We start from the raw sequence: 15,186 nt of genomic DNA, 5'->3' as shown, positions 1-15,186 counted from the left end.
AGACTCAAATATAAAAGAGTAAAACAGAAGTGGCTAAACAGGAGGCAAATGCCACAATTCAGGAGGAAAATGCCACTATGTGCTCAGTACCATCAGCGTGTAGCTGAGAAAGGACTTCTCCCACACCATAATCAGAAGCATCAGTACTCATGCAAGTTGGCAATCGGGGATCGAATAGAGCTAGAATGGGGCTCTTTGACAAGAGTGTCTTCAGGGTGGTAAAACTTTGATCAGCCTTATCAGTCCAGAGAAAGTTCATGTCAGTGGAGGTTCTCAAAACTTCACGCAGGGGTTCAACCACTGTTGCGTAGTCAGGGAGAAATTTACTATACCAAGACGTAAGGGCCAGGAATGAGCGCAGTGAGGCCGTGTCATGGGGAGCAGGTGCGTGCACGACAGCAGCTACATTATCAGGGTCTGGATGTAATCCCTCTTTAGAAATTGTGTGCCCCAAAGATTGCAGGATTTGCAGCTTAAATTTACATTTATGCATATTTAGTTTCAGACCAGCCTTGTTCAGACAGTGAAGTACAACTTTTATGTGAGTGTCATGGATGTCCTCTGTGTCGACGTAAACAATTAGGTCATCCAAGTAGGCTTGAACACCTGGCAATCCGTGCAGTATAGCCGTCATCATCTTCTGGAAAGCAGGCGCGGCCGAAGCCAGTCCATATGGGACACGTTTATTACGGAATCGACTTTCAGGGTGCAATGGAACCTGGTGATATATTGAGGTCAGGTCTATGGTTGAGAACACTGTCGGCCCATGCAGTTCTGCCAACAGTTCCTCTATATGGGGCAAGGGGTGGCTATCTACAACTATAGCCTTATAAGGCTCCCTTAAATCAACGCACATGTAAATTCCACCTCCCTTTTTGTGTCACTACAATTGGGGAGACCCATGGAGATGCATCCACCCGTTCAATTATGTCATGCTCCAACAGGTTTTTCAGTTCATCTGAAACTGCTTGCCTAACTGACAATGGCAGTCTTCTCAATTTTTGCTGAACAGGAACGAAACCTTCTTTCACTTTGTGTATGAATTCACTTGTGCATCCTACAGTATGAACTGGCACTGGCAGTATTTCAGAATTCTCATTTTTAATCACAGTATCGACGTGAATCTCAAAAGGTGAGCCTGACTTTACTATGTAGAATGTGCCTGCTGCTGTACTACCATCATGGAAGACGTCTGTAGAAAACAGCCCATCACTGGAAAAATCTCTTTGGAATAAGACACTAACTTTACTGTTGCTGGATTGAGGGTGCATGAAGCAAAATGTTTAGGGTAAATGCTCTCGAGCAGTGTGGATACTGATGAGCTCGTGTCCACAATTAACTGGTTGACAATGTCCATAATTTTTTTAATTTGCACTGAATAGAGAATTTTGTCTGTCACCGTCTTAGGATCATTCATGTATAATACAGTGAGCTCTGGTATAACAATCTCACGCACCTGTTTCTGTGATGATCAGCAAACTTTGGCAAAGTGCCCAGGGGCGTATCTAGAGCATTTTCAGTGGGGGGCCATGCTGGGGCACTGCCTCCAAACGGGGTGGCCGCCAGTGACCAAAAAAAAAAAAAAGCGAAATTCTACAGTATATTATGTAAATCCTATTGATTTTTTTTTTTTTTTTTTTTACTTGATTACTTACTTGTAAGTTACTTGTAAACAAATGTAGTAATAAAGCACATTTTTGATTAATTTAGTTTTTTGTCATCCCTGTATATATCCATTAAGTTAAATTTGAGAGCCAGTGTTTATTATTTTTAGTGTTTTCATAAAACTAACAAGTTTATAAAATAAAAGCAATTTTAATAATGAGCAATTTTAAAAACCCAGAAGCAGAAACAATGTCAACTATTTTCTTAATTAGTTTGGCCATTACAATATACAGTAGTTTTATTCACAATCTCTTTCAAAAAATAATAAATAAAATTAAAAAAATTAAAAAAAAATCAATCCCCCCACTGTAATTCAAATGGTTTGGCCAAAACATCATAGTGTTTCGTTCAACATTTCTTTCAGGTTAATTTACAAAAAAGCTGAGTAACACAGAGTTTTAGCACTTTAACAGTTCAAATGAAATCACCAAAAAAAAAAAAAAAAAGTTTAAAAATAAAATATGGAACCATTACATCTGCTAATATATTAAAGAACAGTCTTTAGTTTAGAAACAATAAAAACAGTAGCAGAAAGAGAGGAAAACAGTCGAAAAAGAAAGAAGGCAGACCTCAACTAAAACAGCTGGATTCTTCTGTTTCAGTGGTGACTGGCAAACCGTCTAACAAAATCATCTAAGTCAAGACATTTGTCTCTCCTCACCTCAATGCTTATGGTGCGTGTCCACTGGCATGGTGCGAGTGGAGCGGAGCGAACGTTTTCAATTCATTCCTATGGAAGTCGAGCTTCACGCTCGCGCAGTGCATTTTGGGATTGACAGCGGACCGGAGAAAGCGTTGGGAGCGACCGAGAGCGTCAAAAGGTTGGGCAGTTCTCGACAAAGCTTGTCTATTTCTAAATGTAATCGCGTGCATCGCTGATGATTATACTGTCCGTGTGTTGAAAAAAACTTTGATTAAACACACTCGCAACAGACACACCCCAAAGCGGAGACGTTACAGCGTTGCCAGCGGCACTGAGCGGACTTTTGCCGCTGTAGTGGACATGCACCATGACTCCAAGATTACTGAGTCGGTCATGAGTTATGGTAGTGCGTAAATGTGTTTTTATGAGCTTAAGTGCAGAGAAGCTGCGCTCAGAACTTGCGACCGTTGTTTCTCTGGCGCTGCACTTCTTTGAATCGCAAACTTCAGAGGTCTATAAACTGATTGGCCGTAAAATGAACCAATCACAAGACATATTATAGGGGGGGCACCTGGGGTGGCCAATCGCCACCACGTAGACCCGCCCCTGAAAGTGCCCAATTTTTCCACATGAATTGCATACTGCTTTGATGGCTGGGCATGAAGGTTTTTTAGCCAGATGGTTGTTGATCTGGCGAAGAGGAAGGTATTGTCTTTCTGTCCCTTTGTTTTACATTCCGGTGACTCTGTATGGCCCGTACTTGTGAAGTAGCTGAAAGAATCTCTGAGTTCTTTAATGCGGTCTCCATTTGCACAACTATTGAGACAGCTTTATTCAGCGTGAGGTCTGGTTCAAGTAAAAGTCTGTCCTGAACGCATGAATAAGCTACTCGCTCCACGAGCTGGTCGCGTAACATTTGTTTTTCCATTTCTCCGAAATCACATGCAACCGTAAGCTCACGTAAAGTAGCCAGGAACTGATTAATAGTTTCATCAGTCCGCTGTGTCCTTTGCCTAAATTTATGTCTCTCGGCGACAACATTAACTGCAGGAACGAAATATCTTCTAAAATATCACTGTTCATTCCCTTTTGAACCTTTAGACTTTCCCACCATGCACCAATATTTATTGTGGTCTTTTGTAACTAAATCACACAAAACAACAAATCACATGGAAACTAAAAGATTCACAGATGTCTTTATAATTTGGTCAAACAATTATCAAACCAGCAGATTACCTCTATCCAACACTGATCATTTCAGAAAAAGGTTTTAATGTAAATAAAGTTTCATGATACTCACTGAAATACTTTCTAACACAGTAAATATGTGACCAACAAGAAACACAAGAAATACCTTTTGGTAGATGTTGTTTTCTCACTGAAGCTTGGCAGTTCACCATCTTTTGATTGGTCACTCCTCATAGACACTGAGCTGGACTCAGGTGAGCCGGATCTTTCCCTAATACACAAAGAGCAAACAGAATTGATTTATTGCAGGAGGTCCCACTGTAACTGATATCTACACCTGCTATACAGTTCTGTTAGCTTACATAGCTACTGCTTTTTTAAGTTAAGTTTTTATAAACAAAATAAATCCACAACATTGATGATAAACTTCAGAGTCATTTTCAGTATATGAATCAGAATCAGAATGAGCAGAATGAGCCACACAAGGAATTTGTTGTGGTTTTACAGGAGCTCTTGGTACATGTAACGGTCTAAACGTTACTTTTTGTATTATTGTATTTTAGCTACTCTTGTTGTAGCTCTTGCCGTTGTGTGATGTGTTTGAGTCACATGCAGTAACCACAGGAGCAGTTTGAGGGCGTATTGCCTGGAGAACATATACACTTAGCTACCATAGAGTAAGTCAGTTTGTTTGGTAGAGGCAGAGAATGGCTGTTTCTCAATTCCAAGAACGCAGAGAATGGACTTGTGTTCTCGTGGAGACCGGTCTTGCCAAGCTTCCTTGGAAGAACGAACTCGGAACCGGCCACAATGACTTCTGGGACACCAGGCGAGTACTAGCTCAAGTCTGCATTCGATGCATCCTCGGTATCAAGAACACATCCGGGTTCTTTCATGCGTCCTCTGTACTTGCGTTCTTGAGAATTGGGTCTGAACTTCGACGGTTAATGATGACAAGAATTCAAGGACGCAAGATCACTGAAGAACGCATATTGAGAAACACCCAATGTCTAATATGGCGAGAAGTTTCACTCTCACTACACTTCCGGCTTCTGAACTGGTTGCAGTTCCACTCTGGCTCCACATGAGGGCGCTCACAGGACGAGTGCAGAATGAATGGAGGTCAATGGCGGTATACCCCTCAAAATCCACTTTTCTCAGGATATAATTTTTTGTCTAGTAATTTGAATGTTGTATTCGAAAGGAGATGCAAAGAAATTACACATTGCTGGGTGTTAGATTTTTTAGAGTCACTTATTTGCTTTAAAAAGTCTTTCAAAATGTCAATGACGTCAGAATGCTGACGTCATTAGCAGAATGCTAGCGTGTTATGGGCAACAACAACTCAACCTGTAAGAAATCAAAACGACATAAGTACTCGTTCATTCAACTTTCGACCTATAACCCATGTTGAACTTGCAAAATCTTCAATCAGATCTGAGATTTCTCAACGGCAATCGGGTGAAAGAGACAAATTTAGCTGTCTAGCCCCATTGACTCCCATTCATTTTGCACTCATGGCGATCGCCCCCAGTGGAACTCTGGTGGTACTACAACCAAAATTCGGTACAATAGGACTTAATAGGGAGTGGGCAGGCTCTCCGTAGACGGGCTCTGGTAGAGGGAAATCCATAGATATCATAATATAAACGCTAGATGTCTCGTGCGCGCTGCTGGCCAATGGAGGTCGACGTCCGCACACGGCGGCCATCTTACCACAGTGTGCTCGCTCACTCATAACATGGTGCATGTACTTTTAAATAACCATAACTTGCTCAATCTTCTACCGATTTTCAAACGGTTTGGTTTGTTATAAACGTCAGAGATGAAATTATTACACTGCATACATATGAATAATTATAACATACATGTTCAAGCATTCGGAATTATAGCCACGTTAATAACGTTTGTAAGAAACCAAACCGTTTGTAAATCCGTCAAGATTTCAGCGAGATAAGAGGATTTGTGTTCGTGCTGATCACTCACCTTAATTCACAGCTTCCCTGTGGTAAGATGGCCACCGGTAATGCCGGAAGTGACTCCGCCTTAAGACATCTAGCCTTTTTATGATATCTATGGGGAAATCTAAATGGTTGAACTCAAGCTACCTTCTTGCTTCTCTAAAGTCCTTTGTTGAGAACTCTTTGAGTTTCTGCTCAACTGTAAGTATGGATTGGTTTATATATTTGACTTTGTTTGTTTCATAAGATCACTGATGCTAGCTATTTGATTTCTTTAAGGACTTTTAATTTCCACATGTTTTTTTGGGAGCACTGATTGAATACAAGAGAGTGAATTCAAGTGCAGTCCACGCTGGCAACGAGGCTTTAACACATGGCTTTGCACATGATCAGTAGCGTGGTACTGAGGACAACGATTCACCGAACGCTGTTGTCTGCAATCTTTTCTCGCCTTCTGGATTATAGCATTACAATCAATGCATCGCACTCAAATAGTTTTGTGGATTTGTAGCTCATTTCATCTTCATCATCACTTCAACTTATCAAAGACAGAGCATTCAAACGATAAGTTTACTTTATCTCATTGACTCATTATTGAAGAGACAAAGACCTTTGAGATTGCTTTGCAGTTAATTTCTATTGTCTGTTTGGCACATGTATTAAGCACTGGTGGAGAAAATAAAATGAGTTTAACTGATCATTTGTTCTGTGAAGATATTTATTTATCAGTACATGTCAAAAATTTGTTGACCCCCTCAGAGTACATCTTTAAAAGAAAGGTGTTACAATACATATAAATAAACATACATATATGACACGAGAACAGAAGAATATTTAAATAAGACCAAGTGAAAAAATAAATAATGTATACATCTGAAACAGAACAGAAGACTTCTGTACAGATTTGTAAATCATGTACTGTGTATATACAACCATATAAAAATATGTATATTGTGAGGTTTGTACATCTTGTAATAAAATAAAGAAGCAAGCACAGACATAAGTGTGTATTTCTTTCTTCTCTTTGCTACTACTTTCTTTAAAGCTGCAGTCCGCAGTTTTTCCTATTTGTCGCCATCTCTGTTCGAAATCTGCAATTGCAGTTATTCGCGGAATTATCAACCTTTCGTGGGCTGTGCCACGGCGCGGATGAATTAATGTTTTGAGGAGAATCACAGATCACAGGCAATCACAGATTCTGCTTTTTGGAAGTATGACCAACATAAGAATTTTCACCGGAAAATGTCGTCTGAACAAGTAAGTAACATCCACTTTTGTTCTGCCCAACTAGGGCAGGGATGGGCAACTTCGGTACTTGAGGGCCACTGTCCTACAGAGTTTAGCTCCAACCCTGAAAAAAAAAATCACCTGCCTGTAATTTTCTAGTAATCCTGAGGACCTTGATTAGCTTGTTCAGGTGTGTTTGATTAGGGTTGAAGCTAAACTCTGTAGGACAGTGGCCCTCCAGGACCGAAGTTGCCCATCCCTGAACTAGGGGGAAAAAAAGCATAGCAGTAAATCACGGCAATTAAATCTAACAATCGCTTATCATATCACGTAAAACCATGCAAATTATTGTTCTCAAATTGTTAATGTTAACAACATCAGCATTGCACATCTACATTTAATGCCCTTCCGATGTTTATCCTTGTTTTCGCATGGGCTCGGTTGTAGTCTCTTTGTTTTCTGTAGCCACTCCGAAGTCCAAAGTCTTTTGCATTTTTCAACGGGTTATTCTCCAGTTTTCACTGGTGATTGTCGTTTGAACCTCTCTGGATCCGCCATCAAATTGATAAGTTTAATTATATCAAGTGCTGTGAGAAAAGGCTATAAATCTCCACCTCCAGGATCCTCAGACTCATAGCCCACTAGCCGGGACTCCTCTTTATGTGGACAGATGTGATGTAATGACGCAAAGACATGCTCGAATTTCCTGCAGAAATCCACCAGTACCACTGGAATTAAAAACATTATTACAAGCTTACCGTTTTAAAATTGAGCTACGGCAAGCAGATAGTTTTGAACACTGGCTGGTAATGTACTTGTTCAAAAATTTATTTTGGAGAATTTTTAACCCCAAAAAGCTACAGATTGCAGCTTTAAGGAGTTTCTTATTAATGTTAAGACTAATCCAAGTAAACAACCAAAACAACAATTGACTGCATTTGAATAATGACTATTTCAGCACCATTGCATCTATTTATTTATCTAACACAAAGTCCTTCAACCAAGCTGGTTGTTTAAGAAATCTCACACTTCTTCTAGGACTCGTTTGCTGTTCCTTTACATGATCTCAGAATATGTCTTCCGTGCACAGACAGGACATCCAGTTTTGTACGCATGTTGCGGCCACGCAGGAGTTCGAAAGGTGTAGCCCCTGTGGTAGCATGTGGCGTCGCCTGGAAATTATGCAAGAACTGTGTCACAGCTGCCTTCCAGGGCTTCTTTTCCTGAATTGCAGATTGGATTCATTGTTTCAACACTCTATTAAGGCGAGACACTGTCGCTGTCTGCTCCCTGTCATCACAGGCACCGCTGAAAGCTCTGTCTCTCCTGTACAATGCTGTCGGATCCAAATATGGTCATTTCCTTTTTATCAGCAACCAATCGTGAAAGTAAAAGGGCTGAATGCGCAATCTCATTGGCTGATGATAAATCTTTAAAGCCCATTTTCTCAAAATGACTTTTCTCTCATACTCCAAGTCCGAAATCTCCACTTCAGTAGCACCGATATACACCAAACTTTCCAGTCTTGTACCTAGTTATATTATGAAGACATTTACAGAGGGATTTGTAAATATATTATTCCTAGCCTGATTTATATAACATTCTATTCCAAAAAACATGTCGAAAATCATTTAAGGCTATTGACAGTATATTCTGATTTACAGGTGTTGGAAACTTTTCCTTCGTCAAAGCAGAGACCAGGAGACGTTGGGATATCTTTCAAGCAGAAGTTATTCTTTATTGAGGACTTCGCTGTGCGTTGCTGTAGTCATCCAACTCAAGTCTAACTAAGGAACGTTGCCTTGCAATTTATAGACATTTAGGGGGAGGGATTTACATTGAGGTTGAACAAAGCATGTAAATGAAGTAGCCTGCATGAGTCAGCTCGTTTACAGAGATTTCCTGATCTCATCAGTCATTCACATGCATAAATGCTAATCCAATCAGCCTGACAGTCTCACCCATACCTTCACATTATCATAGCTTAACTTGGGACAATGACACACAGGAGGTGCATACAGACAAAAGGTTAATGTCAGACACCTGGGTTGCTTGACTTAATCTTCTTTGAATCTAATCATCTATGCCTCAATACAAGGTAACCTAATTTAAACATTTAATACATTTGTAATACAACACAAGATAACAAAAGTAGATATCCATAAATCCCTCTGTAATTTTTTTCCCATCTAATATGTGAACACAATGAATTTTTTTTTTTTTAAATTGGCTTTATCCAATACTCAAGAGTTTGTTTTTTAAAGTATATGCAAATTAGTGCATATTTAATTAGATATTGCCTAATTAGCATATTTAACCATTAAATTACAGAAAACTTGTAATACATTTTTTTCTCATCTTAATGTATGTAATCAACTGGGAAAGTTTCATGGTGATATCTGCTAGTTAAAAATTTTACCCTATTCATCTGTAGTGTCTCGCCTTAAATCGATTCTACTGCCCTGTTGGCTTGTGGATAATATACATGTATGGAGTACATATGTTGAATGTTACCCTCCTTCAGAAAGTCAGCAAAAGCAGTAGATGTTAGTTGTGGACCATTATCAGACACTAAGCATTGTAGATTACTTTTTCTACTGAAGATGGTGTCCAGGAAGATTATTGTGACATCTGTTGTCACTTGCGAGACAAAAGCTACTTCTGGCCACTTACTGTAGTAGTCTACCAGTGTTATGGAGTAGCGGCAATCCCATGTAGCAGACTCAAATGGTCCCACAATATCGATGGCTACCTTTTGCCATGGACCTATAAGCACGTGCTCGATCTGCCCAAAGTCGGGCATCCGATCAGCGCGGAAGGTCTTTACGTGTTACTGTCTTTTCTTGAGGCAAAGTATTTTTTTATTAAATGCAATACATTTGAATATGTATTTTCTCGTTATTTCATCTGACTCCATAAATGAAAAGGCTCTAATGATATCTGTGAATCATTAAATGTGAGCGAATGTTTGACTATTCTTTTAACTCTTAATGAAAATAATGTCAAAGACGGTTAGAATAATCAAATGTAACAATGTGTCATGCCAATTTCATAATCAATTTAAAGATAATCGATACAAAACATCAAATGCTCTAGAATAAAGAGAAGAGATGTGAACCCAACATTATACATGAAGCTGAGAGTCTTACTCTCTGCCTCATGGGCTAATCTGAAATACAGAAAGGCCCCGAACCCTTTGCTACATTCCATTATACAGACAGAACCTCTTTCACATGGAAACATGTGCCAACAATGGAAATTTGCATTCAGAGGAAACACCTTTTGGGGGTAGGAGACCATTTGCCAGGAGACCACCTTCCTTTGTGTGCCAGTTATCCCTAAACTCTTAAAAACCTTATTACCTTTTGTTTTACTTATTTGGAAATGAGACATTTTTACCAGTCGCACTGAGACATTCCAAATTATACTAAATATGTATAATACTCAATGATAATCATTCACATTAAACTATATATTTTCTTGGGGGAATTCAGGTGATCTGAGTATGAGAGAGAGGGGGTGAGGGATGAGGGAATGAAATGTAGATTAGGATGACTCGGAGGTGAGACTTTTGTCTCAAATGGTGAGTTCAAATGGTAATTTCCAGCAAGGTACTGTCTTCAAACAGACTGTCTGGCATTTTCTAATTTCTCAATTCTTACAGACCGTTACAGGTACGAGAGGTGCAGGTGAAGGCTTGACTGTTTTGTCGTTCAGCTGACATGTCAAACATGAGGCATCTACAGAGTTTCTACACTTCTGCCCATTTTCGGTCATCAGTAGAGCTCCCGAAGCCTTTGTTTTGTCCGTACATTTCCTTGGTGTCCTTTGTGAGCTAAATTCACTAGTCTTGTACGCAGAGACAATGGAACTAATAGGCAGTGATCCCCTCGCATAATTAGCGGACCCTCCACAGAAAGCTCTTGTCTGATGTGAAAGTAAGGATCTAGTTCTTATTTCACTGACTTCTTGTTTTTAGGCCAGCCATTCTTGATCTGTGCACGAAGTTAGGCTAACTGGAGGCAGCTCTCCGATGCAGAAGAGACCTCAGAGACTGACAAAGCAAGTAAGTGAGAAACAGTGGCGACCATTTCTGGTTCATCTGTTGGTTTACTCGTCTCAGGTGAGGGGAGTCGAGAGAGACAGTCTGCTGTTGTGTTGTATCTCCCAGGGCGGAAAGCAACATCATAGGAATAGCATAACAGACAGGCTGACCACCCAGCAATTCGCATGGCTTGGTGGTCAATGCGCAGAAAGAAATGTCTACCCCAGAAATACGTCCTCCATTTTTCAATACTCCACACACAAGCCAGTGCTTCCCTCTCCACAGTCGAGTACTTTCTTTCAGCTGACGAAAGAGTTTGAGAGGGAAATGCCACTATGCGCTCAGTACCATCAGCGTGTAGCTGAGAAAGGACTTCTCCCACACCTAGGGTGACCAACCGTCCTGTTTTCCCAGGACATGTCCTGTTTTCACGTCCTGTCCTGGCCGTCCTGTCTGTTTTTTGTAAAGTGGTGAAAATGTCCTGGTTTTCATTATTTTTCATTGGGCCATTAAGCGTGTACTTTAAATACATGCTTGCCTTTGCACACAAAACATATGAAACCGACTTCGGCTTCGCCCCGTCTGCTTCGCCCCGTCTGTTCCTCAAATTCAATCCGCAGCGGCAAGCAGAGCACACGTCAGAATACAGAGGCCTGTGTGTGTTCACTGTTCATCTCAGCCTCATTGGTCTGTCACACTGCTCGTCAATGTCAGAATATTTGAAATGACCAATCAAATCAAAGTAGGCGGACTTTACGTTCACAGACACAGAAATTCAATTTTAGCAGCGTGACTTGACCAGGACTCGACGGTCGACGCCTCAGTTTATATGTAAGTAGCTAACAGCGTAAAAAAAAAGCCCAAATGTAAATTCACAGATGATTTACAGAGAAAATTCCCGTGTTTTCGTTTCAGTCGGGATCCGTGTAAAGCAGATAATGCTTGAACTGCAAAGCTGGCACGTACGTGTCAGTGTCAAATAAAGGTGCTAGTGATCTAGAAGCCCACATAAAGAAATTATAGGCTACAAGAGAACATCAGGAGGATTGAAATATATATATATATTTATTTTTTTTATACTGAAATAGTGTAGTAGATTTTTTATTTTAGTGGTAGATTTTTAACCTATGACCATGAAAAGAAATAGTGTCATGTAGAAGGTGTTAAAAGCGAAACTTTTTTTTTAATAGTAGGCCTATTCTATTGTTTCGGTCCAAACATTGAATGGAAAGGATGTATTACTTTATGTATTAAAGTACAATAACATAGTTGCAAGGTTGTGAATGCATTTGTCAAGTATTTTTTTATGCATTCACCCCAACCTCACCCCCAACCCCTTAACCACGCCTCCCAGACCACGCCCCCGTCCATCAACCACGCCCCCGTCCTGTTTTCTGAAAACTAAAATATGGTCACCCTACCCACACCGTAATCAGAAGCATCAGTACTCACGCAAGTTGGCAGTCGGGGATCGAATAGAGCTAGAATGGGGCTCTTTGACAAGAGTGTCTTCAGGGTGGTAAAACTTTGATCAGCCTTATCAGTCCAGAGAAAGTTCATGTCAGTGGAGGTTCTCAAAACTTCACATAGGGGTTCAACCACTGTTACGTAGTCAGGGAGAAATTTACTACCAAGACGTAAGGGCCAGGAATGAGCGCAGTGAGGCCGTGTCGTGAGGAGCAGGCGCGTGCACGGCAGCAGCTACATTATCAGGGTCTGGATGTAATCCCTCTTTAGAAATCGTGTGCCCCAAAAAAATTCAAGGTTATAGTTCAATAGTGAATAGTTTCATCAGTCCACTGTGACCTTTGCCTAATTTTGTGTCTCTCGGCGACAACATTAACTGCAGGAACGAAATATCTTCTAAAATATCACTGTTCATTCCCTTTTGAACCTTTAGACTTTCCCACCGTGCACCAATATTTACTGTGGTCTTTTGTCCTTTGTAACTAAATCACACAAAACAACAAATCACATGGATACTAAAAGATTCACAGATGTCTGTATAATTTGGTCAAACAATTATCAAACCAGCAGATTAACTCTATCCAACACTGATCATTTCAGAAAAAGGTTTTAATGTAAATAAAGTTTCATGATACTCACTGAAATACTTTCTAACACAGTAAATATGTGACCAACAAGAAACACAAGAAATACCTTTGGGTAGATGGTGTTTTCTTACTGAAGCTTGGCAGTTCACCATCTTTTGAACGGTTACTCCTCATAGACACTGAGCTGGACTCAGGTGAGCCGGATCTTTCCCTAATACACAAAGAGCAAACAGAACCGATTTATTGCAGGAGGTCCCACTGTAACTGATATCTACATCTGCTATACAGTTCTGTTAGCTTACATAGCTACTGCTTTTTTAAGTTAAAGGGATGATTCGGAGTAAAATCAACCTAGGGTCCTTTGCACCATGACCTCGAGCCAAACAAGTACAAATAGGTTCTGTACTCATAAAACGAGGCATTGGAAAGTTTGTGAATTCATCAAGAGTTTATTTAAATAACACTTGCCAGGACTTGTACATGCTTTTCCCAAACCACTGAAGTGATGTCGACGTCCGGCTTAGCAATAGCATGAGCCGTCAGGCAAGTGTTATTTGAATAAACTCCTGATGTACTTACAAACTTTCCAATGCCTCGTTTTATGAGTACAGAACCTATTTGTAGTACTGTATAAGTTTGGTACCATTCTGGGCATTATTAGTAGGATATTTTACGAGATACATCATAGGATCCATTAGCGCCTGCACTAAACCATCCGGCTGATATCTCTAAATAAGCTCTAACTTTAATAATGTTCAACCAAGGGAAAAAAAGCTTCTTTGGGGATGTTTGGCTCGAGGTCATGGTGCAAAGGACCCTAGGTTGATTTTACTCCGAACCATCCCTTTAAGGAGATGACATAGGATTTTGAGATTCTGTGTATGGCCATCTTACCCACTGAGCTGCTGTTATTCAACTATGCCAAGGTAAACTTGGTTTTTCATTCTATCAGCCCTTTAAGAACTACAGTAAAGCAGGGATCTAGAATACACTGATACACAAAGAACCTTGTGTTTTTGACACTTTAAATGCAATAAGACGATGAAGAGAATTTAGTTTAGTGCACGCGCTGTGACAGCTGCTGTCTGTGCATTGTGTTTAGGCGTGTGCACTCATCAAATTTAAACTGGCAAGGCACGCCACGTCTCTCATACACAGTTTGAAAGCGGCTGAAATCACAGTAACAAGTATCTTGCGGGTGTCGTCGATGGATATTGCTTATATTGAATAGCATCCTCGATGTCGGATTAATTTAGCAAGGTGATCTACGGTTAAGGTGGACATCACGATAACAACAAAGGGCTGAGTGAAACTTGTTTACAGGACCCGCCATGGTCACATTTATGCCACAGTCATTTTGCAAACAGGTTATTCAGTCCTTGATGGCATCGGAAGTGTTATATTCGCTTGTTGGACAGATCACAATTTGAATTTTTGCTATGCAATAAGACCCCCCTCTCGATCTGTTATGCTCTTGAGATGCCATTTTGCTGGAGCTGTCAAGGTAGCCTATCATGCCAGTGACATCACAGACCGTTGAAGCTCAAGATGGCTGTGCCCTAGTAACAACACAACAAACTAATATCTCTGTTTTCCCCCCTTGTAACTACTTCAGCAGTTTTAAGTGTCCTACCACAAATAAAAATAATAACACATCTGTTATTTTACCTTTACTTCCTATTTCATTTCAGTTCCCCTTTAAAGACGGAGTTTGGTTTAGTGTTGATGGCAAACTTTGTTTCCCAAAACATTTCTTCAACCAATATGCTAAATTGATGCACGGGTTGGAACATGCATCAGAAGGGGGGATGGTAACTTTTGTTTTGAAAAAAAAAAGAAAAAAAAAGATGTTTGCTTTGGATATTGTTTGAAAGACCCCATTTATGGGAATGGAAGGGGTTAAACAACGAGTGCCATCAACTGAGTTGTGTGAAAATCACATGTTGTAAAGAAATGTCTTCTTTTCTATCTAACATTTATGTTTAGATAAAAGCAGCTCAAGGAAAGGCAGCGGATAACTCACTGCACGACATCAAACCGGGAGATTTATGAAGTTATAACGGGATTATGAAAATGTGACAGTTCTTGTTTAAATTATAACAATTTTAGTATAGTGATAGTTTTGGTGTTAGTGTACCTGCCATGTGTAATACTATGTATTTCAGCTTTAGTGGAGAGAATGGTGAAAAGTACATACCAAATGCTTCAAATGTGTAATTATGAGGATCAATTTAACGAAAACTATATGAATTATTATTTCTATCTTAACCGCAGACATTAACTTTAAACACACTAGTAATCTTTTGCTGTGTTTAACATTTGATTTGCCAAAAGTTTTTTTTTCACGCCACAGAGATTCGATTGGATGCAAACAAGCTGGTTGTTCTAGAATTAGTGTAAATT

The 15,186-nt window shown here is 40.0% G+C and overlaps 1 protein-coding gene across 1 annotated transcript in view; it reads right to left on the bottom strand.

Moving 5' to 3' along the window:
• Positions 1-15,186, bottom strand: part of LOC311291149 (NACHT, LRR and PYD domains-containing protein 12-like) — a gene marked incomplete at its 3' end in the record, with an annotated part of 80,615 nt that overhangs the window by 23,914 nt on the left and 41,515 nt on the right. Inside the window, exon 9 of the mRNA XM_084410022.1 lies at positions 3,663-3,767. Within this exon, the coding sequence (XP_084266148.1) occupies positions 3,663-3,767 (105 nt within the window). The remainder of the gene's footprint in view (positions 1-3,662; positions 3,768-15,186) is intronic.

The sequence above is a fragment of the Rutilus rutilus genome (genome assembly GCF_951802725.1).
Source record: "Rutilus rutilus genome assembly, chromosome: 5".
Lineage (NCBI taxonomy): Eukaryota > Metazoa > Chordata > Actinopteri > Cypriniformes > Leuciscidae > Rutilus > Rutilus rutilus.
Note: the sequence above shows the minus strand (reverse complement) of the source record. Positions and strands in the feature narration are given on the sequence as shown.